The sequence below is a fragment of the Bos taurus genome, chromosome 26 (genome assembly GCF_002263795.3).
Source record: "Bos taurus isolate L1 Dominette 01449 registration number 42190680 breed Hereford chromosome 26, ARS-UCD2.0, whole genome shotgun sequence".
In the NCBI taxonomy this organism is placed as follows: domain Eukaryota; kingdom Metazoa; phylum Chordata; class Mammalia; order Artiodactyla; family Bovidae; genus Bos; species Bos taurus.
Window position 1 is genome coordinate 36,333,905 of NC_037353.1, and position 23,601 is coordinate 36,357,505.

The 23,601-nt window shown below is 39.4% G+C and overlaps 1 protein-coding gene across 3 annotated transcripts in view; it reads left to right on the forward strand.

The window, feature by feature from the left end:
- ATRNL1 (attractin like 1) overlaps positions 1-19,140 on the forward strand; it is an 815,618-nt gene extending 796,478 nt beyond the window's left edge. For all 3 annotated transcript variants that reach the window (XM_024985963.2, XM_059882070.1, XM_059882071.1), the window contains one exon: positions 14,700-19,140. In XM_024985963.2, the coding sequence (XP_024841731.1) occupies positions 14,700-14,824 (125 nt within the window). In that variant the 3' untranslated portion in view covers positions 14,825-19,140. The remainder of the gene's footprint in view (positions 1-14,699) is intronic.
- The last annotated feature ends 4,461 nt before the right edge of the window (positions 19,141-23,601 follow it).

The following is a 23,601-nucleotide window of genomic DNA, read 5'->3' on the forward strand; positions in this document are numbered from 1 at the left end:
AGGCCCCATTTCATGGCAGTTTTAAAGTTGAACTGCTGTAGTAAATAACTGGGCATTCTTGATAATTGAACATGGAATGTATCCACAGGGCGAGGAAGTAACATTGCAATTTACCAGCACTGTATTGTAAGTGAAAAATGTAATGTCTTAAAACTGTTTTTAAAATTGGCCAAAAAGTTAGGGGGCTCCCCTGGCAGTTTAGTGGTTAAGAGTCCATCTTGCAATACAGAGGACACAGGTTCAATCCCTAGTCCGGGAAGAGCCCACATGTTGTGAGGCAGCTAAGCCCATGAGCCACAACTACTGAGCCCATGCGCCTAGAGCCCATGCTTAGCAACAAGAGAAGCCACAGCAGTGAGAAGTCTGCATTGCAACTAGGGAAAGCCCACATGCAGGAACGAAGCCCCAGTGAAGCCAAAAGTAAATAAATAAATCTAAAAAAAACCCCACACCCCAGTATCTCAGTGCTCAAGGCACTCTGGAAACCCCAGAGTGATGCATCATCAGGCTGGGTCCCTGAGGAACTACATAGAATTGATGCTTTCCTCATCCCCTCACACATCCTGACACCAATCAGGACTCCCACCTCAGTCTTTATATAGTGAGAAATAAATCTCTTTTTGTTAAGCCGTTGAGACTGCAGGATTTAGCTATTGTAACAGCTAGCATTACTCATCCATACGTTTACAAAGTCTTCATATTCAATACATGCAAATAGCCTCACGGGGTTAGACTTATTCCCAGGCTTCACACCTGCATCTCCAACTAGACATCTCCACTTGATGTTCCACAGGTCATCAAACTCGGGATGTCTAGAACTGAGCAAGTGATCCACCCCCTTCCGCACATCCTGATTGTTCCTGGTCCTCTTTCCTATAGTAGCAAATAACATCTGTATGCATTCAGCCACCCAAACTGGAAAGATGGAAGTCATACGAGGCTCCTCCCTGTTTTTAATCTCCCGTGTTAATCTCTCTTAAATATCTGTCCTGTTCATCTCCTTTCTCCCTTATTTTTTTATTTTCTAACTATTAATTTTATATTGGGGTGTAGCCGATTGACAGTGTTGTGATGGTTTCAGGTGCCCAGCAGAGCGACTCAGCCATGCATGTACTTGTCTCCATTCTCCCCCAGTTTTCTGTCTCCTCGCTGTCTCTATCTTATCTGGCTTTAATAATTGTAGACTCACCCACCACTCCAGTCTGTCAGTGCTACGAGTAGAGGTATCTCTTTGAAATGCTTTTCAAAGGTGACTCAGAAAAGTCTGATTATGCCTCTCCCCTCCTAAAAACCATCCCATGGCTCTTTCTGGCTTATAGGTTAAAAGTCTCTTTCCTGCTTTGGCACCTAAGACCAGTTTGTGGACCCACTTCTGCTTAACTATCTTTCTTCTCTCTCATCATTCTCCATTCACACCTATGTTCCACCCATAGCAAATGTCCCGAGATTCCCCAAACATCCTTCCTCTCTGTGCTGTGCGTGTTTTAGTTCCTCTACCCAGAGCATACCGCATTCCTCATGCCAATAGTCTTCATCTGACTACTTCCTTCTCATCTTTCAACCTCAGCTCAGAGATAATCTTCCCTGGGAATCTTCCACCTCCATACCCAGCCCTCAGATCTCACCTGTATCTTTCTTCCTCTCTTGCCTCAGGCCTACTTTATAGAATTTGTCTCTGTGCCACTGTTAGCAAATCTAGGAGCTTTTGTACAACATCATTGTCCTCGCTTGATGCTATCTGGTAGTGACTCTTTAGCTCAGCTGGTAAAGAATCCGCCTGCAGCGCAGGAGACCCTGGTTAAACTCCTGGGTCAGGAAGATCCGCTGGAGAAGGGAATGGCTACCCACTCCCTAATCTGACTTAGAGAATTCCATGGACAGAGGAGCCTGGCAGGCTACCGTCCATGGGGTCACAAAGAATCGGACATGACTGAGCTACTTTCACTTTCACTTGTTCACACTTTGACAACAACCAACCTCAACCACACTGCCTGTAGTTGCATGTTGATGGGTTTAACCTGTATTGTCCTCAATGCATGTTGATGGGTTTAACCTGTATTGTCATCCACTCCTATCTGCATAAATGGATAAAATAATGCATATAAAGTGTGGAGGGCAATGCCTGGCATACTCTTTTATATTATTACTGTTGTTTTTATAACTATGTTGTTGTTCAGTCACTAAGTCATGTCCGATTCTCTGTGACCCAGTGAAATGCAGCACTCCAGGCTGCCGTGTCCTTCACTATCTTCTGGAGCTCCCTTCAATTCATCATGTCTATTGAGTTGATGATGCTTCATAACTATTAGCAATAATTAATGCCTTTGACCATAACTGATTTTAAATCCCTACCAGCTTCTTCTTTTCTTTTTCTTTTGGTTCAAAATCAAAGCCATTTGTACTAACACAGAAGTTTCCTGCTAATGGCAATAAATCGAGCAAAGTGGGAGTCAAAGGATCTAAAATCCTGAGTTCAGGTCCTGCCATGACCACCAGCTGTGTGAGCCTGAACTAGTCATTCAGTCAGTCTGTGGCTTGTTCTGGCCATCTGTGACGCAAGGATAAAAATAGCTTCCTGGCCTACTTCAACAGAACAGTCTTAAGGAACAACCTAGATAATTAATGTAAAAGCATTTTTAATTCTAAAAAATGGATGCAGGTTAATTATTAGTGGTGTCTTTAATAGTACAAGTAATATTAATATAATGGTTTCTTTACTATTGTCATTCATCTATTTTGCCATTATCACTTTCAGTTATTTTTATATTCCTTAATGAGCAGGCAACATACCCAAGTCATTCATATGTTCATGAGCAAGTTCTCGTTTATTATCCAGAGTATCAAAACAATTGACTTGAGTTTTGCATAAAGTATCACCTCACAGACAGTATTGTTCTCAAATGATACCATCTGTGAGTCTTTAAGTCTGTCTTTCTATCAAATTTTTCCCCTTTTTTTCATTCCACATGATAGCTATACTGGTTTTTGAGTGAATTTTTGAATGAATGAACCTAAAGGATAGAGACAAAATCTTGAACGGCCAATGTTTTATCGATTTCCTATTTGACTTCAAACTTCCCGCTGTTGATGATGATGATGGTGATGGATCTGTTTGAGCTTTTATATGCCGGGGGCTTCTCTAAGCCCTTCACATTCAATCCTCACAGTAACTTAGTCAAAAGAATACATGAGCTTGACTCACTATAATGTAAACATCAGGAGCTACAGAATCTTTTATGTCTTGTCTGTCTTATTAACTTAACTCTAATGGACCAAAGCAGTACCTGGCGTATAGTAGGCACTCAAGAAATAATAGTTGAATGAAGTGATCTGCTGTTGAAACAACTTTTTGATCCTTAGGAATTCAGAGTTTTCTGAACATTTATGATTTGATTGTGATTTCTTATTATTGGTGGTAGTATCTTATTATTCTGAGCTTCCCAGATGGCTCAGGGCTAAAGAATCTACCTACCAGTGGAGGAGACACATGTTCAATCTTGGGTCGGGAAGATCCCCTGGAGTAGGAATTAGCAACTTACTCTAGAAAATTCCATGGACAGAGGAGCCTGCTGAACTGCAGTCCACAGGGTCAGTGGGATATGACTGAGCACACAGTCACATACACACAAAAAAACTCTATTATTCTATTATTGAAATGATTAGCTCACTTTGTATAATGCTCTATAGTTTATAAAATACTTTCACATATAATTTCATTTAATCTAAAGCAAACAATGACATGGTACTACTAGAAATGCTAAAATACAGTGTCTCTACATAATGGAAAATAAAATGTTGCAATGTTTATAAAACTGCTCTAGTTCAGTTTCTTCAATGAACAGTATGCTGTTAAATAAAAGATAATTAGGGCTTAAAATAAGGGATTATCATATAACAGATTTTTTAAATTAAATTAAGAAAATACTAGGATATGTTTTCCCTGTTGGCTTAGAAACAGGGAATTCTCAATTAGAAATTTACTTAAAAGCATGAAGAGGCAGCTGCAAAGCTGGTTCTTACAGTGTTCGTGGCTCTAAAAAAAGAGTCACAAAGTATTTCAAATGAGTCAATAAAATTTCCTAGTATGTAATTAAAATCAGAACTGAAAAGATCTAAGAGAAACTTTGCTTGTGAAGAACCATGAGGATTTGCCTTCAACAGTGACTTGAGACAGTACCGTCCATGATCTGTTCAGCTCATTCCAGTGAGGAAACAGTTCATATAAAATTCAGGAAGTGCTCAGCACTGTGGTGCTCAAGCAAGATTACATTTTGTAGAATTTTATAGTGTGTATTTAAATGAAAATTTAAAATATTATGATGTGTTAAAGGCCAAACAAAATTTTATAAACCAGAAGACAATAATCATTTGTATTTAAACACTGGCATCTGTAGTTATCACTGGTTTTTAGTAGGTGAAGGGAATGCTCTCTTTAACTCTCGGACAAATATGACTAGTCCATGTGTCCTTCCAGTATCTTCAGCACTTGAAGTATTTCCATTTTTGTTCAACAATGTGACCTTTGGAGTTTTGCCTAATAATGACTTCAGTGGTGCTGGCCTTCCAACAGATAAATTAAAATGGAAATGCATATTTTCTAATTATGCATCCAGCCCTGGTTGCCTGTTGGCAAGGGTGGCCACACTGAATATTGAATTCAGTCTGCACAAGAGCACAAGTCTGTGTCACACCAAAGTTTCCCAAAGTCACTTTCTTAATCGTGTGAAGGATAGCCAAGACTCCGATCAGTAGTATGTAGCTGTATACAATCAGAGGGAAAGCATTTAAACATCCCAGCATGGTATTTCCATTTAAATCTGATTACAGTGAAATAAAACTGTAGCCATTAAAGGTTTAGAAGAACTACAAATACAAGCCGTAAAAGAAGACAGATAGTAAATGAGGTAGTAAAACATTTCAGCGGGCCGAACACTTTACAGCACTCATTCAAGTCTTCCTGAAGCAGGCTGTGCAATTCACTACAGACCCAGAACCATTCCCTGAGCTCCACTTAAACCTGCAATTAACCTTTCACGCCTAATGAAGCTGTTTTCTTGGAAAATTAAAATATATAGTGGTGCCTGCTCTTACACAGACTTGGGAGGAGAGCATTTCTAAATGAATGACTTTTCTGAGGCTCTGTTCAAATGTAAAATGGAAGTGCGATGTTTGTACATAAAGCGAGAGTGTTCTTTCCAAGGCAGTTTCATTTGATGTGCAGTATTTTATTCCTGTACTTATTAATTGTTCTGCATAATTGTAAAGAAAAAAACAAACACACATCAGTAATTTTATGATTAGATTGTTACTGCTGGCACCTACTAATACCATTTCACTTCCATTAGAAAAAGCTAACGTTTTACTCAAGATAAGTAAATTCCTAATGTTTCTCCTTGGTGGTTTTTATCTCAAACTTAGTGGTCTTAGAAAGATATATTTACCATTTAAATTATTTAGCTAGTACTCATTTTCATTGCTTTCTCTTTGGGGTGTGTCTGTACATATTTACTGAGAAATGAAGTTCTTAAATTTAAGAGGAAAACATAGTTTTTTAATCCAAGGTCCTGAGTAAAGGCCTGATTTGGGTGCATCTTCTACATGTTCTAAATATCTCTGGTCGCTTTTGGCATGCGAACCAGTGACTACGAAGCAGTGCCAGTGTTCTGAAAGAAACATGCATGGCCCCAGAGAAGCCTGCTTTCCTCCCAGCTTGCTGCACCCTGGTGAACCAGGGCAGCCTTGCTGACACTCCCAATTAGCAAGCACCAGTTCAGAATGCCAAGAGGCCATGGAAAATGGAATAGGAGATAGAAGATGGCACCTTCTTCCTTATAAGGTTGATAATTCATATTTTAAATAATCTAAATGTCATAGTATCTGGTATATAAGAACTAAAAGTGCAGAAAGGTAAAGCTTATAATCAATATTTAAACCTCAGCATATGTATTGAATCTCCTGGCATATTTTGATGTAAATTTTGCTAGCCTGTAGCGTCTGTGCATCATCTTGACATGGTAAATGAAATTCCTTTAGACCACCAGTCTAAAATAATGAATTGTTCCCCAGTTAATTGTATTGCTTTGATAACAAGAAACTGTGCTAGGCCTAGAGAACACAATAAGTGGATTTCATCAGATGATTTGTGTGACTTTTTGAAAAATGATCTTCGCGAGTGACCCGATTTTAATGGAACATGGTGCGTGCGCCACTGCGCAGCCTCCTGCCAGGAGGAAGTACTTTCTCCAGCGGCTCTCGGAATGTGGGATCATCACCAGAAAAACCTCTCACTAGGAAAAAGTTCCTAGCAAAATCTAAACCAGGAGAAAGCATTTGCTTCAAAGACCAATACGGAGACCTAATTTCTAAGTTGCTTTGATTTTCTCGATGTACGTTTTCTTAACAATCCAGGAAAGATCTCAAGCTGCCTTTATTTCCTCGTTGCCAGTGTGACAATAAACCAAGACCAACCAAATTAGAAGCAGACAGCTCATTCAGAACTTGCTACCCAGTGAGGGAGTCATCCATCATTGCTTGCTTGCTCTGTGGCAGAGACGTGTTGTTCAGTTGTTAAATCACGTCTGACTCTTTGGCGACCCCACAGACTGTAGCGTGTCAGGCTTCCTCTGTCCATGGGATTTCACAGGCAAGAATACTAGAGTGGGTTGCCGTTTTCTTTTCCAGGGGATCTTCCTGACCCAGGGATCGAATCTGGGATCGAATCTGCATCTCCTGCAATGCAGGCAGATTCTTTACCACTGAGCCGCTGGGGAAGTCTGGTGAAGACTTAAGAGACAGGCAAATGTGTGGAAACATTCTATAATGGAAAAAAAGAGAGGCCTTCAAGTATGTGCTTCTTGGGACTGTTGGCACCAGAGAGCTGAAAGGCTAGAGGCGGGCTAACCAGAAGTGGGACATCCTATGTGGTTGGTTGTGTGTTTAGTCCCTCAGTCATGTCCAGCTCTTTGCAACCGCAAGGATGCCTGCCAGGTTCCTCTGTCCATGGAATTCCCTAGGCAAGCATACTGGAGTGGGTTGCCATTCCCTTCTCCAGGGGATCTTGACGACCTGGGATCGAACTCAGGTTTTCTGCATTGCAGCCAGATTCTTCACCATATGAGCCACCAGGGAAGCCCACATGGTTGGTTATGGATATATATATTTACCTTTCTCCAGTAGGTCCTAAGTTGAAAACAGGGACAAGAATTAGGGAAGCTGTCAGTCATTAATCAAGTCCTGACTTTTCAGGGCTCATTGTTACAAGGGTAATTGTTTGGTACCCTGAATTGTTACTAAAGATAGCAGTCTGACTCCTGTAAGCCTCACATAGCAGGTGGGGTTCTTGGGCCGGTGACTGTAGATAAGAGGTTGGTATCCTGTGCAGGTGGCTACAGCCTGTGGGCCGGAGTTCTGTTTTCATATATCATCTGGCCATTGTCTGTATCTTTAGTCTCTTACCAGCATATAACTGTTACATTTTCTGGGAGAAGGGAGGCAATATTTTCTTTCTTTAAAGGGCTACTGATTTGCCTTCCTTTTCTCAATTAAGAAAAGTAGGTTCCTTACAATAAATATGCTGAAAAGTAATGACAGAAATTACTTTAATTTCTGTCTCTTTTTTAATGAGTCCTTCACACACTCATTAAATTTAAGACAATTTAAGAAGATAGGATTTTTGTCTCTCCAGTTTACTTTTGTTTCCAGGGCCTCCTCAGGTTGAAGGAGGGCCTATCAATTATTGCCATTTTTAAAGGTTCTTCATATATGAGTGGGCTTCCCAGTGGCTGAGTGGTGACAAATCTGCCTGCAATGCAGGAACCGTAGGAGACCTGAGTTCAATCCCTAAGTTGGGAAGATCCCCTGGAAGAAGCATGGCAACCCACTCCAGTATTCTTCCCTGGAGAATTCCAGGCAGAGGAGCCTGGCAGGCTGCTGTCCAAAGGGTGGCAAAGAGTCGGACACGACTGAAGCAACTCAGCACACGTACACACATGTATGAAAATATGAAGAAATGCAAACATAGTAATAAAAACGTGCACTTAACACAAGGCACACACACATACATGCAGTTGTTATGATGATTGTGCTGTTTCTAATCAGATTACGGGGTTTAAATGCAGAAGAACTCATGGTGTGCCACCAGTTGTGTGGCCCAGTGAAAGGACTCAAGCTTAAATTTGAATAAAAGCATCGTTTGGCCCATTAAGAAGATAAGACCTGGGCAAATGGCCCTCTGAGTGTCCTCTATGAGTACACGTGGTGGTCACTTAAACATCACTGCCTGAGGGAAAGCACAGTTTCTTGAATACAAATTGCTGTTAATGTAGAATCTGAAAATGCAATTGGTTGTTCAGTTTTCATAAGAAAGGATAAAAAGCTGTCAAATTAGAAACAAGCGTGATTTTAATTTTAGTTTTAAATTAAGGACTGAAATATGGTCTATGACTGATTAGTTTCAACTGAATGTTTCTAAGCTTACAAATCATCAGTAAACCCAGACTTCACATTCACATACCCCAAAATACACAGATACAGTCACAGTTTAGGATTAGCATAAAATTTCCTGTTTTGGCCACTTAAACTGTTTACTTCTCTCTTGGCCATGTATCTTCTGTATGGAAAACAATGTTTGCAGCCACATGTAAGTGGGAAAGTGCTATTTCTCAGGGCTCTTTGGACGAGGTCATGCAGTAGTTTAATGAATAACATGATTTCATATTTGGATGCTGTGATCATCAGAATTAGTGTAAGTGGTCTCTGTCCACATTAAAAAAGACATGTATTATTTTTCATATTTGGCTGTCTCTGGATAAGATGGTGCCAAGGATAAAATAACAGAAGGTTGTAAATTTTGACAGAAGTGTGCCAGGATACTCTTGGAAACTTAATGCCTGTCTGAACAGAACTGTCGCTTAGCACAACCATGGTCTGTGGTTTATTTTTTTTTTAAATAATGTGCTTCAACTCCCTCTTTTAAAGAAATAACCAAATAATTATTTCTTACAGCAGAGTAAGTGGTTAAAACGTCCATTTTTTACACTTCAGAAGTTCATATGGGCTCTTCATAGGTCACAAAAGCAGTTTTTACTTAAACTTTGAACCTCTGAGCTTGTGTTATCTCTAAGAAACTCAGGATAGTTATTTTATATCCTGAAAGAGTAGTTTATTTAGCAGCAACTCTTAAAAGGGAAGTATGGAAGATTATCAGCCCTAGCCAGGGATTAATTTTTTAATCCCTTCCCTCTATAACATCATTCATTTCTCCTTCTCCATAAATACCTTCTCTTCTGTTTTCAAATGTACCTGAAACTCTGTTTTGCTTTAAAAAGTATATGTACTCAGACCATCACATGCATTCACCTAGATCTCATCTGTAGAAGCAAGCAGTCTCTGCTGCTTCCTCTGTGTACCAGCTTACTTACCTCTTTCCATTGACAAATGTCATCAACATAGAAGTAATATCTGTTGGCCACACTCCCTCTCACCTCATTACCTTCTGAATTGTCTGGCTTCCATCCTCAGCTAAGTACGGAAATGACTCCAGTATCACCAGAATCTTCCTTGAGCAGATCCAAAGGCCTCTGTGGCGAGCCTCGCCTGCTGGCCCCTTGTGTACTTCATGCAGATGACATGAACCCCCCTTTCCCTTGATTTCTACAGCACAGTGCTGTGCAGGAGACTAGTTGACCTTCTTATAGTGCCCATTTTGCCTCGCTGACATTCTTTTCTGTTCATAAATCTCTGAAGTTCTGTTCTTGCCAGATCATATTTGAGACTTATCTAGTATACATTGACCGACAGAAATAAAATAATTCAACAACACCTCGCATAGCATGAGATTCCAATGTGAGGACTTCAAGATTAGCACGTTGAGAAGATGTCTGTGAGAGCTCAGGGACTGGTTCAACTCAATTCAGAGTCAAGTCTCCAAGACCTTGCAGAAGGGAAATTGGTGACTTCTTGAAGCAAGCAATCTCGTCTCATGTATTAGTATGGGGATTTGGCACATCTCATTTTATTCAAAAATTCTATGGAAGTCGACAGAAACTAAAATGGTTCCTTTATAGCTATGATAAACCAGGGTATGAGGGTGAGCCAAAACAGATGGGTCATGGTGGAGAGTTCTGACAAAACGTGGTCCACTGGAGAAGGGAATGGCAAACCACTTCAGTGTTCTTGCGTTGAGAACCCCATGAATAGTATGAAAAGGCAAAAATTTAGGACACTGAAATATGAACTCCCCAGGTCAGTTGGTGCCCAATATGCTACGGGAGAAGAATGGAGAAATAACTCCAGAAAGAATGAAGAGACAGAGCCAAAGCAAAAACAATGCCCAGTTGTGGATATGACTGGCGATGGAAGTAAAGTCCGATGCTGTAAAGAGCAAGATGGTATAGGAACCTGGAATGTTAGGTCCATGAATCAAGGTAAATTAGAAGTGGTCAAACAGGGGAAGGCAAGAGTGAACATTGACATTTTAGGAATCAGTGAACTAAAATGGACTGGAATGGGCTAATTTAACTCACATGACCATTACATCTACTACTGTGGGCAAGAATCCCTTAGAAGAAATGGAGTAGCCATCATAGTCAACAAAAGAGTCTGAAATGCAGTACTTGGATGCAATCTCAAAAATGACAGAATGATCTCTGTTCATTTCCGAGGCAAACCATTCAATATCACAGTAATCCAAGTCTGTCCCCTGACCAGTAATGCTGAAGAAGCTGAAGTTGAACAGTTCTATGAAGACCTAAAAGACCTTGTAGAACAAACATCCAAAAAAGATGTCCTTTTCATTTTATGGGACTGAAATGCAAAAATAGGAACTCAAGAGATACCTGGAGTAACAGGCAAATTTGGCCTTAGAGTACAAAATGAAGCAGGGCAAAAGCTAATAGAGTTTTGCCAAGAGAATGCTCTGGTCATAGCAAACATCCTCTTCCCACGACACAAGAGAAGACTCTACACATGGACATCACCAGATGGTCAACACCAAAATCAGATTCATTATATTCTTTGCAGCCAAAGATGGAGAAGCTCTATACAGTCAGCAAAAACAGGACCGGGAGCTGACTGTGGCTCAGATCATGAATTCCTTACTGCAAAATTCAGACTCAAATTGAAGAAAGCAGGGAAAACCACTAGACCATTCAGGTATGACCTAAATCAAATCCCTTAAGATTATACAGTGGAAGTGACAAATAGATTCAAGGGATTAGATCTGATAGAGTGCCCGAAGAACTATGGATGGAGGTTCGTGACATTGTACAGGAGGTAGTGATCAAGACCATCCCCAAGAAAAAGAAATGCAAAAAGGCAAAATGGCTGTCTGAGAAGGCCTTACAAACAGCCGTGAAAAGAAGAGAAGTGAAAGGCAAAGGAGAAAATCCAGGTTCCATTTGAATGCAAGTTCCAAAAAATAGCAAGGAGAGGTAAGAAAGTCTTCCTCAGTGATCAGTGCAAGGAAATAGAGAAAACAATAGAATGGCAAAGGCTAGAGATCTCTTCAAGAAAATTAGAAATACCAAGGGAACATTTCATGTAAAGATGGGCACAATAAAGGACAGAAATGTTACGGACCTAAAAGAATTAGAAGGTATTAAGAAGAGGTGGCAAGAATACACAGGAGAACTACACAAGAAAGATCTTCATGAACCAGATAAGCATGATGGTGTGATCACTCACCTAGAGTCAGACATCCTGGAATGTGAAGTCAAGTGGGCCTTAGGAAGCATCACTTTAAACAAAGCTGAGGAGGTGATGGAATTCCAGTTGAGCTACTTCGAATCCTAAAAGATGATGCTGTAAAAGTGCTGCACTCAATGTGCCAGCAGATTTAGAAAACTCAGCAGTAGCCACAGGACTGGAAAAGGTCAGTTTTTTTACTACATAGTTGCAGTCATCTCACACACTAGCAAAGTAATGCTCAAAATTCTCCAAGCCAGGCTTCAACAGTATGTGAACTGTGAACTTCCAGATGTTCAAGCTGGATTTAGAAAAGGCAGAGGAACCAGAGATCAAATTGCCAACATCCACTGGATCATCAAAAAAGAAAGAGAGTTCCAGAAAAACATCTACTTCTGCTTTATTGATTATGCCAAAGCGTTTGATTGTGTAGATCACAGCAAACTGTGGAAAATGATCTTCAAGACATTGGAATACTAGACAACCTTACCTGCCTCCTGAGAAATCTACATGCAGGTCAAGAAGCAACAGTTAGAACTGGACATGGAACAACGGACTGGTTCCAAATTGGGAAAGGAGTACATCAAGGCTGTATATTGTCACCCAGCTTATTTAACTTACATGCAAAGTACATCATGCAGAATGCCAGGCTGGATGAAGCACAAGCTGGAATCAAGACTGCTGGGAGAAACATCAGTTACCTCAGATACGCAGATGATACCATGCTTTATGGCAGAACGTGAAGAGGAACTAAAGAGCGTCTTGATGAAAGTGAAAGAGGAGAGTGAAAAAGTTGGCTTAAAACTCAACATTCAAAAAACTAAGATCATGGCATCTGGTTCCATCACTTCATGTCAAGTAGGTGGGGAAACAATGGAAACAGTGAGAGACTTTATTTTCTTGGGCTCCAGAATCACTGCAGATGGTGACTGCAGCCATGAAATTAAAAGATGCTTGCTCCTTGGAAGAAAAGCTATGACCAACCTAGACAACATATTAAAAAGCAGAGACATTACTTTGCCAACAAAGGTTCATCTAGTCAAGGCTATGGTTTTTTCAGTAGTCATGTATGGATGTGAGAGTTGGACTATAAAGAAAGCTGAGCACTGAAGAATTGATCTTTTGAACTGTGGTGTTGGAGAAGACTCTTGAGAGTCCCTTGGACTGCAAGGAGATCCAACCAGTCCATCCTAAAGGAGATCAGTCCTGAATATTCATTGGAACGACTGATGTTGAAGCTGAAACTCCAATACTTTGGCCACCTGATGTGAAGAACTCACTCATTGGAAAAGACCCTGATGCTGGGAAAGATTGAAGGCAGGAGGAGAAGGGGATGGCAGAAGATGAGATGGTTCGATGGCATCACCCGCTCAATGGACGTGAGTTTGAGGAAGCTCGGGGAGTTGGTGATGAACAGGGAAGTCTGGCATGCTGCAGTCCATGGGGTCGCAGAGAGTCAGACACGACTGAGCGACTGAACTGAACTGAACTGAAACCAGGATATTGGATGCAGCCGTTGCTTGTATAAATTTAGGAAAGGCTTTACTATTTCTGTACATATTAACACATGTTCCTGTCAATCAGTGGACAAAACAATATTCTTCATTACCTTTGACAGCTAGAGATCCACTTTCATGTAGATATTCGATTGATAATACTAATGATCTTTTTCTCATTTTAAGACATTTATTCACTAAATTTCTACAAGTTGTCTTTCTTCTGTGTGCATTTCACAGCTCTATCCCTAGGGTACTTTCTTACCTCTTAAAAGCAATGTAAGAGAATGAAAAGACAGACAACAGTCTGGGAGCCAATATTTGCTAAACCTGTATCTGAAAAAGGACTGCTATCCAAAATGTAAAAGAAATCTCATAAAATTCAACAATAAGAAAACAAACAAGAAAATTAAAAATAGACAAAAGGTCTGAATGGATACCTCACTAAAGAAATATGTGCATATGACAAATGAGTATAGGAAAAGATGCTCAACATCATATGTTATTGCTTCTGCTTCTGTTTAGCTGCCAAGTTGTCTCCAAGTCTTGTGCCTGTATGGACAAACTATAGTACATCAATACAATGGAATATTATTTAGCAATAAAAGAAATGGGTCATCAAGCCAAAAAGAGATATGGTGGAACTTAAAGGAATATTGCTAAGTGAAACTAGACAATCTGAAAAGGCTACATACTGTATGATTCCAACTCTATGACATTCTGGAAAATGCAAAGCTATAGAGATATTTGAAAAAAAGATCAGTGGTTACCAGAAGCTCAGGGGAAGGGGAAGGAGAAACTGGTAAAGCCCAGGAAATTTTTAGGGCAATGAAACTATTTTGTATGATGCTTTCACAGCGAGTGTATGACAATATGCATTTATCAAAACCCACAGAACTTTGTGTATAGCCCAAGGTGTGATCCCTAATGTAAACCAGAGAGTTTAGTTAATAATCATGTATCAATATTGGTTCAACATTTCTGTAAACCTAAAACTACTCTAATTAAAAAAAAAAACAATATGCTGACTTTTGTTATACACACACACACACACACACCCAATAGTAACACTGAAAGTTCCTGATACTTTTAGGACACAGTTGTGTTTGGACATAGAAACAAGGGAATGGAGTCATATCCACACTGATCGTGGTGTTTTGTCACACAGCAATTTGCTTGTCCAAAGTCAGAGTCAGTTAATTTTGTTAGGTCCTTGCTCTTCTTCATGTATACAGTTCATATGTCCAAGGTTAGAAATATTTTAAAATGTAAGAAAGAATGTATTTATGCATATAACTGAATCACTCTGCTGTATAGCAGTAATTATTACAGCGTTGTAAGTCAACTGTGTTTCAATTGAAAAAAAGTAAAACAAGATATAAGTAAAGGGTAAACCACTTGACAACTTCCAGTAAACAGCTATATGTTTGATCGCTGAATATAACACAATACTAGGCCACCACTGTTGAAATCCCCAAAATGTCTAACCAAACATTTACCTGCCTTTTCCTCTTCTTCCAGGCCTTGCAATTGCCAGTGCCCTAATAGATATTTCACAGCAGAAGCCTTCAGATAGTAAAGACAAAACTTCAGGAGTCCGAAATCGAAAACACCACCTCTCAACACGTCAAGGAACTTGTGTCTGAAAAACAGAAACTGCTCCTGTAGATTCTGTCATGTTTGACTCTGTAAATGGCTTCCATTAAAGGCTAGTCCAAGGCCTCAGTTTTCACGGAGACAAATCTCTGTATGGTCCCAGGGCCCAAACACAGTTCCCTCTGAAAAGGGAATGACCCGAGTGGCCAAAGAATGTTCATGAGTTTTATAAAATTAATAGTATTGATGGTCACAGGTGATAAAGTTAGTTTTTACAGCTATCTTAGGCTTATCATAGATAACATTAAAGTACTCTGGAAAAAAAAGATGTATATTGTTTCTTAATGCAGATGAAAAATATGTAATTCATATAAACCAAACTGTTTATATCCCAGGACTTTAAAGAAAGACATTTTATAATGCCTGAGTGATGAGAATTGTACAGTTTTTGCCTCCTAAGCAAACTTATGTCACTTGTATATGAACAGGAAATGAACAAACTGCAATGGCTTTAAATACTATTTTATCTCCTTGTAAATGTAAAAGCAAGATTTTGATTTAGTAGGATGTAGGTAAATGTATTTAAATATTTCACAGGACCGTATCATGTCCAAACTCAGTTTTCAAATGTGATTCTTTTTCACCTAACTGGAATGCAGACCAAAATGAATCCATCTGGCTAGATGGTATTGTGCAACTTCACAGGAGGTTTATTAGAATTCTGAGTAACGAGGACATTGCTGTCGTCCATGCCAACTGCCTAACTCATTATCAGAGCTGATAGAGCATGGAAAAGCCTGTCCAGCAATCAATTTTTCCCCTCCTTCCCAAACCAGCCTCCAATGCCACAAACCTGAAGAGAGCTGAAATAGTTATTTTACAGTATGCAAGCTTCTGCTCTAATACGGTAATTTTTTAATGGCCTCAGAATCATTGGATCAGACCTCAGTGATCCATCTGCATTTTTATAAGAATGGATCACATTCGTTTGGCCCTCCTCTCCTAGCTGCTAGATTTTATCTACCTTTTACAAACGCTGTGAAAAGCATTTTAGAGTCAAAACCCCCTCTAAGTCATAATATGACCCAGGTTTCTTCCTGCCAACTGTTTTCACTTAGAATCCAAGTAGAGAAGAGCGTTTGCTGGCAAAGCATCTAGAGTATTCCTATTTCTAACACGAGCACATTGGTGTCATGAAAGTCTCCAATTTGAGAAATAAAATAGGCTTGTCACTGCCCGCATTCAGCATATTCTTAATGATTCAAACATCTGAATTATGGCAGAAAGGGAAGACGGTTTAAGACAGCTTTCACATTGGAACGTAGAATCACGCGTGTCCTAATTTTTGACAGCCATCCACTAGAACTCAGTAGATGAACAGAGCTTGTTTGGAACTGCAACTTCTTAACTTCAAGGTGACTACAGAATATATGAAGAGAGCAGTGACAAGAGACACATCCAAAGCTGCCCTGTGCAACAGAGTTTTGTTCAGTATGAAAGTCATTTAAATATAATTGATGTTTAGTACTCTCTATGTACTTACCACATTCTTTGGATTTCTGGAAGATAATGACACTTTACTGTTTACAGCTAATGCATAGTTACTTGCATGCTCTGGTTGTACAGTAGCAGAATATGACCCTGTTGTGATATTAGATGTTTATTTCACAATGCCACTTTTACATAGCCAGCTTAATTTGATGAGGATCGAATGTGATGTATAGCAGGAATGATCATAAATATGTAGTTGCATCATATATAAGATTGCTAGGTTGCGTCTAACCACGACTATGTCATTGTTTTGATGATTAGGCATTTATGAATTATAGTATATATTCCTTATGTTGGCATGATAATTTTGCTATTTTCCAGGCATTAAAAGTTAGACTAATTCTTAGATCAATTTAATCTATAGCCTATGGGGTTTGGGTAGGGATAGGAAGTGGAGCTGTTTGTTTTTAACCTCCCTATGAAATGTTCTTTCAAAAAAAAGAAAGAAATTGAGCGAAGTTTGTAAATGTCTCCTGAAAACAATCGAGCAATTTTATTAGCTTTCTGGGGGAGCCCTTTAAATGTTGATTTTTTTCTCATGGAAAAATAGATTGACAAAACTGATGAATACAAAAGTAGAATCATGTAAAAATAAAATGATTGCCCAGTTTGCTTAATACTCTGTAACAATTATAATGAAAGCCTATATAACAAAGAGACAGAAATATACAGAGTTGAATGTAAAATCTATTTCAGCTGTATTTTTAGAGAGGCTAAACAAATGGAATTACTGTGAAAGAATTGTTAAGCCTCATTCATCTCAAATCTCAGAGTTCTTAAAATTTGTAAATTTGAATTTTAGACAATTATGGGACATAATGCAATGTTAGGTTAAAGTCATATACTCTATGTTTCTGGGCCAAATATGGCTAACTCTGTGACTAAATTATGCAATATCTTCTCAACTTTCCAAAGCTTTTTACTGGCAAGAAAATACTTCACCCTATGTGAAATAGATTGAAAAGACCTTGGGGATAATCGCTTTGAATCTGTATCATTTTCTTTTTTCCCCACATCCCAAACACTTTTAATCTGGAAGCTTCCTTTGGAAAAAAAAAAAAGAAAGAAGCCACAAGTATACGCAGATACTGTTCAAGAAGTTAGGCATTAAATGACTGATTCTCTTGAAAATTTACCTTAATGGAACTCTGTGCATTTCAGTTTAGAATGACTTTGAAAAATTCTTTAACTTTTAGGATTTCTTATTCCACCCAAGATGAAAAGCTTTGGTAAATAGAATGAAAAGTTTTAGTTAAAAAAATTTTTTTTAATCATTTTAATAGTGGAAAATTAGAGATTTCTTGTTAAAGAGGATGCACATGCTCACAGATCAATTTAATACATTTGAAGAGGACTGAGATTTTCATAATTGCTTTTAAACGAAAATTTATTTAGTGAGACACATAGAAGGAAAATGTGTGCCATATACTATGGTGTTATGTTCAGTAGGAAAACTACAAATAGAGTATATTTCAACCTGTAATCGATCCTTACTGTGCTTCCCAATATCTCATTTTCTTTGGGTTACAGAAAGACAGCAGTGACTACATGGCTTTGTGCTGCTGCAGGGTCACTTAGAGTGCAGACTGGTGGTTGGGCCTGAGAACAGATGTTGCAACCAGCTTTGAGCTGTGTGATGCGGGCAAGTTTTACCCTTTGGAAGCCTCAGACTTACCATCTGTGTGGGGAAGCTACTGCACTCATGTTGCAGAGCTGTTGTGAACCTACAAGACAGTGGACATAATAAACACAAAGCTTCCACGATGGGCCCTCAGTGCAGTATATGTAGCTGGTTTTTAACAATCGTGGGGCCACTCTTTTTCTACTAATTGTTGTATAAATTCATCTCTTAATTTTTCATTCATATTTTCACCATCTGTAAAAGCCACGTAGGTTTTTGCAAATGAAGATTTCATAAAAACCTTGAGTCAGTTCCTATATTTCTAGACTATAGAGATTTCTAAAAAAATCTATTTGGATATTTGGGTCAATATCAGCTTTGACTCTTTCAAAATATATAGGTTTAGTAAAGCATTTTTTAAATGATTGCTTGGTGACATTTAGACAGGAACACCGATTGTCACTTTCATGTGCAAATTCGGCAAGAAGGGATCAATCCTTACATTTGGTTGTCATACGTCATACATCTTTGTGGCATTGAACATAAAACTATGATTTGAAAAGTGTTTCATATAAAATGTTTTAAAAAATTAAAACTGATCAAATGAATGAATTCTACCCGCTTTAAGAAAAAATCAGCTTTCCAAAGCCTCTTTGCTAAAATAGGTGTGAGTTTACTTAGATGAGTTTGGAACTTGATCATGTGAACTACCTGGGTCAGTGCACATTCCTGCCTCTGCCTGTAGAGATTAAGGTACAGAAGGACTGGATTGGACCTTGGAGATTCATATGCTTAATAAGCAAGCACCTCAGTGATTCTTAGGATTAGGCAAATTAAGGATACATTGCACTAGGCCAAAGAGCTGCCTTTATTTACAGTTAGAAGAATTCCTTTAAATAATGAAGTCATCATTCTAAGTCAAAATGCTTTAAATAATTTTTCAAGGAATACAAGCCATCTGGTTGGTGTTACAGCAGTGTTTTCGTTATAGTGTACATGTAACATTTTAGTTGTATCAAATTTTTTAAATTAAGAATTAGAACCATCTCAGTGTATATGTATACAGGTATGCATGCCAGTGTTGAAACAGATTGTGTAAAAGTTCAAACCTGCTTTAAAAAGCCAACATTTTATGATATAGTATGCTATTCATCAGGAGTTTAATTGCTGAAATAAAAACATTGGATCTTCCAACCCCCATTGCCAATGCAGTTTTGTTATATATATATTTTACCTCCCCAAGATCATCTAAGAAAAAGCACTCAACCAAAGGATAAGTTTATCTGCCATCTATGACTTGGTTATAAAATTGGGTTATTGAATTCCACATTCAAAATATATTTGTCTCTCCTTCACCTGATTTTTGTTGGCCTTTTCTACATGTTCTCTTTGGGTTTGTTTTTTTTTTAAGATTGTTTTGATGTGGATCATTTTAAAGTCTTTATTGAATTTGTTACAGTATTGCCTCTGTTTTACATTTTGGTTTTTTGGCCACGGGTCATATGGGATCTCAGCTCCCTGACCAGGGATCAAACCAGAACACCCTGCATTTGAAGGTGAAGTCTTAACCACTGGACCACCAGCGAAGTTTCCCTCCATGTTCTCTCTGAATTGCAAGCTGAACACTTCAACTGTTCCTGAGAATGGACGCCTAAGTGGCCAAGATTCCAGCCCAAACTGAGGATCTCTGTCCAAACCATGTGTTCTGTGTTTACATAAGTTCTTGTTGTTCTTTAGTCACTTATTCGTGCCCGACTCTTTTGCGACCTCATGGACTGTAGCTCGCCAGGCTCCTCTGTCCATGGGATTTCCCAGGCAAGAATACTGGAGCATCCGGGTGGCCATTTCCTTCTCCAGGGGATCTTCCCTGACTCAGGCATGAAACCTGTGTCTCCTGCATTGGCAGGTGAGTTCTTTATCACTGAGCCACCAAGGAGGCAGTGAAAGGCCTCCTTCTGACTCTGGTGCAGTCGTGGCATAGCTGAGGAGTTTTCTAAGAAAAGTCTGCTTGTTCTCTGGTGAGTTTTGGGTTTCGTCCCCATGTTGCCCTCTGTGTCCTGACCCATGTCTGTGTCACTGCTCTTGTGGGCCTCAGTCTGGCGTTATTAAGAAGGGAGTAGCCAAGACAGATCCAAATGCCTCTCTTCTCTCCAACCCCACAGGAGGACCAAGTATCTCTGACCCTTCTTGCGCTCAGGGGCTCAGGCAAACCCTCTGTCTCCTGACCTAAGGCCGAACCTTGAGGGTGGCCCTGCTAGTGCTCTGGGGGATAACATGACAGACCCTTTCTCCCAGGCAGCCCAACTCCACACATCCCAGAGGTCAGGTCAGGGAAGGGCACCATTCTGCCCTGAAAAACAAGCCCAGCCTGCTAGCATGTCCCAGAAAAGATGAGAGTTTAGGGGGCGGGCCTCAGAGGAAGATGTGTCTGAGCACTCAGAGTTGAACCCTGGAGCCTCTTACAACAAAAAGCAGCAACTTCTCTGAACATCTGAGCCTGGAGCATCCTCCTCTTCCGTTTTCTTGATGGTGGATCAGTGCTTGTCGGAGGATTTGAGGATTTCAATTCAACACTTATTTTTCTCTGCCCTGAGAGATTTCCTCTGGGAAGTCACCTGTAAGTGGCTGGAGTGAGGGGCTGGCATTCTTTCAGCTCAAACTCACAGTGCTTTCTGATGAACATGCAACCCCATCTCCAAATTCTAATGCATTCTTCTTGTTTAGCATCAGGGTTCCTGGCACAGCTACAACCACCAAGAAGTATTGTTGACCTTTACTTTCTCCAGGCACTCAAATGAAAACAGCAAGTATTATTATTTTGCCTCCTAAATGTGAAACTACATTGTATTTTGGATGAGCTTCTAGAAACTGCACCCCCCTCCTCCACTCTGACCTGTCTACCTTCCAGGGATCCCACCCTTTGATGAGGAAATAATTGTGTCCTGCTTGACTGGTTGTGCAGCAGCCCTGAGTGAACAAGAAACTGAACCCCTCGAAGACCCCTCCAGATATGCTGTATTCTACTCATCCATCCAAAGGTTTGATCAGTTTTATTTTTGGCAGAAGTGAAATGTTCACTTAGGCAAGACAGCAGTTTAAGCACCATCCTCTTTAAACCAGCTATAAGCATGGTCAGATAGGAGATCTCACTCTAGAAAATCTGCCTTGGGAGATGGCATTACTGAGCAAATTCTTGAAACAATTATTTGTGCCTCTTTAGCCCCTGTTGCTGAAAGATACCTTAAATTTTGTGCTTTTCACTGATGTATAGGTTGTGTTAGAATAGGTCTTGTGTGGGATATAGTTGAGTTCTAGTGTGAGTTCAAATGCCAATTCTTTTAATGGCTTGGACCAATTGTCTAAACTATTCCTAAGTAACCTAGGATAAAAAATGCTCATCTGTCTTACCTAGGTATTGTGATGGGTTTATGTTGTTGTTGAAATAGGAAGTAGATCAGAGTTTGATGTTTTATCCTTGTACTATAAGAAGATTCATAGTTAAATTCAGAGAATCATGTGCAACAATTCATGCGAAGAGTTGACTCATTGGAAAAGACTGATGCTGGGAGGGATTGGGGGCAGGAGGAGAAGGGGACGACAGAGGATGAGATGGCTGGATGGCATCACTGACTCGATGGACGTGAGTCTGAGTGAACTCCGGGAGTTGGTGATGGACAGGGAGGCCTGGCATGCTGTGATTCGTGGTGTCGCAAAGAGTCGGACACAACTGAGCGACTGAACTGAACTGAAAGGGCATATATGTGCCAGAGTTCCCAAATAACCAAATTATAATAGAAACCAATGGTATATATTACCTGGTAATTCAGAGTTGTGCTTTTCAGGATTTTTAAAGTATTTATTACATTCTGCAAATATTTTCTCAACTTCAGAGGGTAATTTTACAGCAAATACCAACAGATTGTTTTTCTTTCCCATCATCACACATCTTTCCGACCCTTCATCAACTAGTCAGCTTGTTTCCGCCTGTAGCAGACTAGCACTCTCATATCTCTATCAATGCTTAAAAAAATAAATAACATAAAATAGGTCTTGAACATCTTTGTTCCCTTGTGACAATGCGCATTGGCAGTGGTAATCTTTCCCTTTAGATCAGCTTGTTTGAAATACGATGGTACTTAAAAGGAAGGCCGGCCGGAAGGACACCAATAAAAATACCAGCTCAGCTTAAAACAATTTGATTTCAACCTAAAATGAATTACCTTGCAGCACAAATAGATAATGGCAAATGGGATATCCTACTTATCAGGACTATTCCCTGCGGAGAGTTAGAACTCCAGGTTCATTTGAAGCTCATTGCCCTGGGAGGATAGAGAATACGGTCTTCTGAACATTTATGTGCAGATGAACTAGTTGGAAGAGGAAACAAACTCTGAGTACGCAACATCCAGCCCTTGCTGATTTCTCAAGTGACAACTCCAATTTGACCTTCAACATTGCAAAAATGCAATGTGTTGACTGTTAAAAGAAACAACCCTTCTGTAAGGGAAAAATACCAAATAGCATCATTTTGTTTCTCAAGAGGCTGTGTCTCTCATAAGCTTTACAAACTAGAGGTTTGTAAAGATATATAAGGATACTTTGTTTGTGTTTTTGTACATAATAGGCACTGTTTTAGTGACAAGATTTTCCTTTCCTAAGCCATACATAGAAGACAGTTATGGGATAGACTTTTCATTAGTAATTCTTACTTTGATAGCGTATATGAACCACATGGCCTTTTGCACATTAGTGAATTGAGATTTATTTTGTCCTAAAGTAGAATGGCCAAATAAAGAATATACCTTAATGGGAATCCATGAGAAAAAATAACAGTTTTTCTACTGTTTCAATATATCATAAGATTCTTATATCCTCTCATAATACATTGATTCAGTTAATGACAGTCTCCTTTCTCTGTCCCTCTCAACCTCTCCTCTCTCTCATGCCAATTACTTTGTGTAGATATTCTCAATGTCCTCTTTGAATGTAGTCTTCAAGGGTTTATTTACAGTATCTTCAAAGATTATGACTATGTCAAATTTATTATCTTGGTGAAATAGAAGATAATAATAATCAGAAATCTTTACAAAGTTTGCAATCCACTGCGACTGTTGGTAAAAAGTTTGATTCCACATGCAAAACAAGTCACTTCATGTTACTAAAATTAAATGCAAACTCCCAGAATTGGGTCTTAACCACATTAATATCAATTTTGAAATGGCAGCATTGTTGGGGTCATTTGTGCTTTATATTACATGAACCAGTTTAAACTATACATGAACCAAAAACACCCAAAGAAGCAGAGGTGGTTGAATCAATTCTGTCATTTTTTTCAAAGGCTGTTGACCCATGAGCTAGTGGATAAAATGGAGAAAACTAGAATAAAACCAAGATACTATCCTCAGCTAAATAACAAGTCTTACCATGCCTCCTTCCTTCCTGGGTACTTAGGAGAAATAGAGAGTTTTCAGAAACTCAGATCCAGTCCCATATGCTGTTGTTATCAGAAAGCTGTCCAGATGGCAGTGTGTGTGTGAACCTTTAGTGATATTCTTTACATTGTCATAGCACCTATAATAATTTGATTTCCTAATGCTACCCCTGTGGGGGTAGCATTCAGTGTTTTCTAGACTGAGAAGGCAGAAGGGTACATCA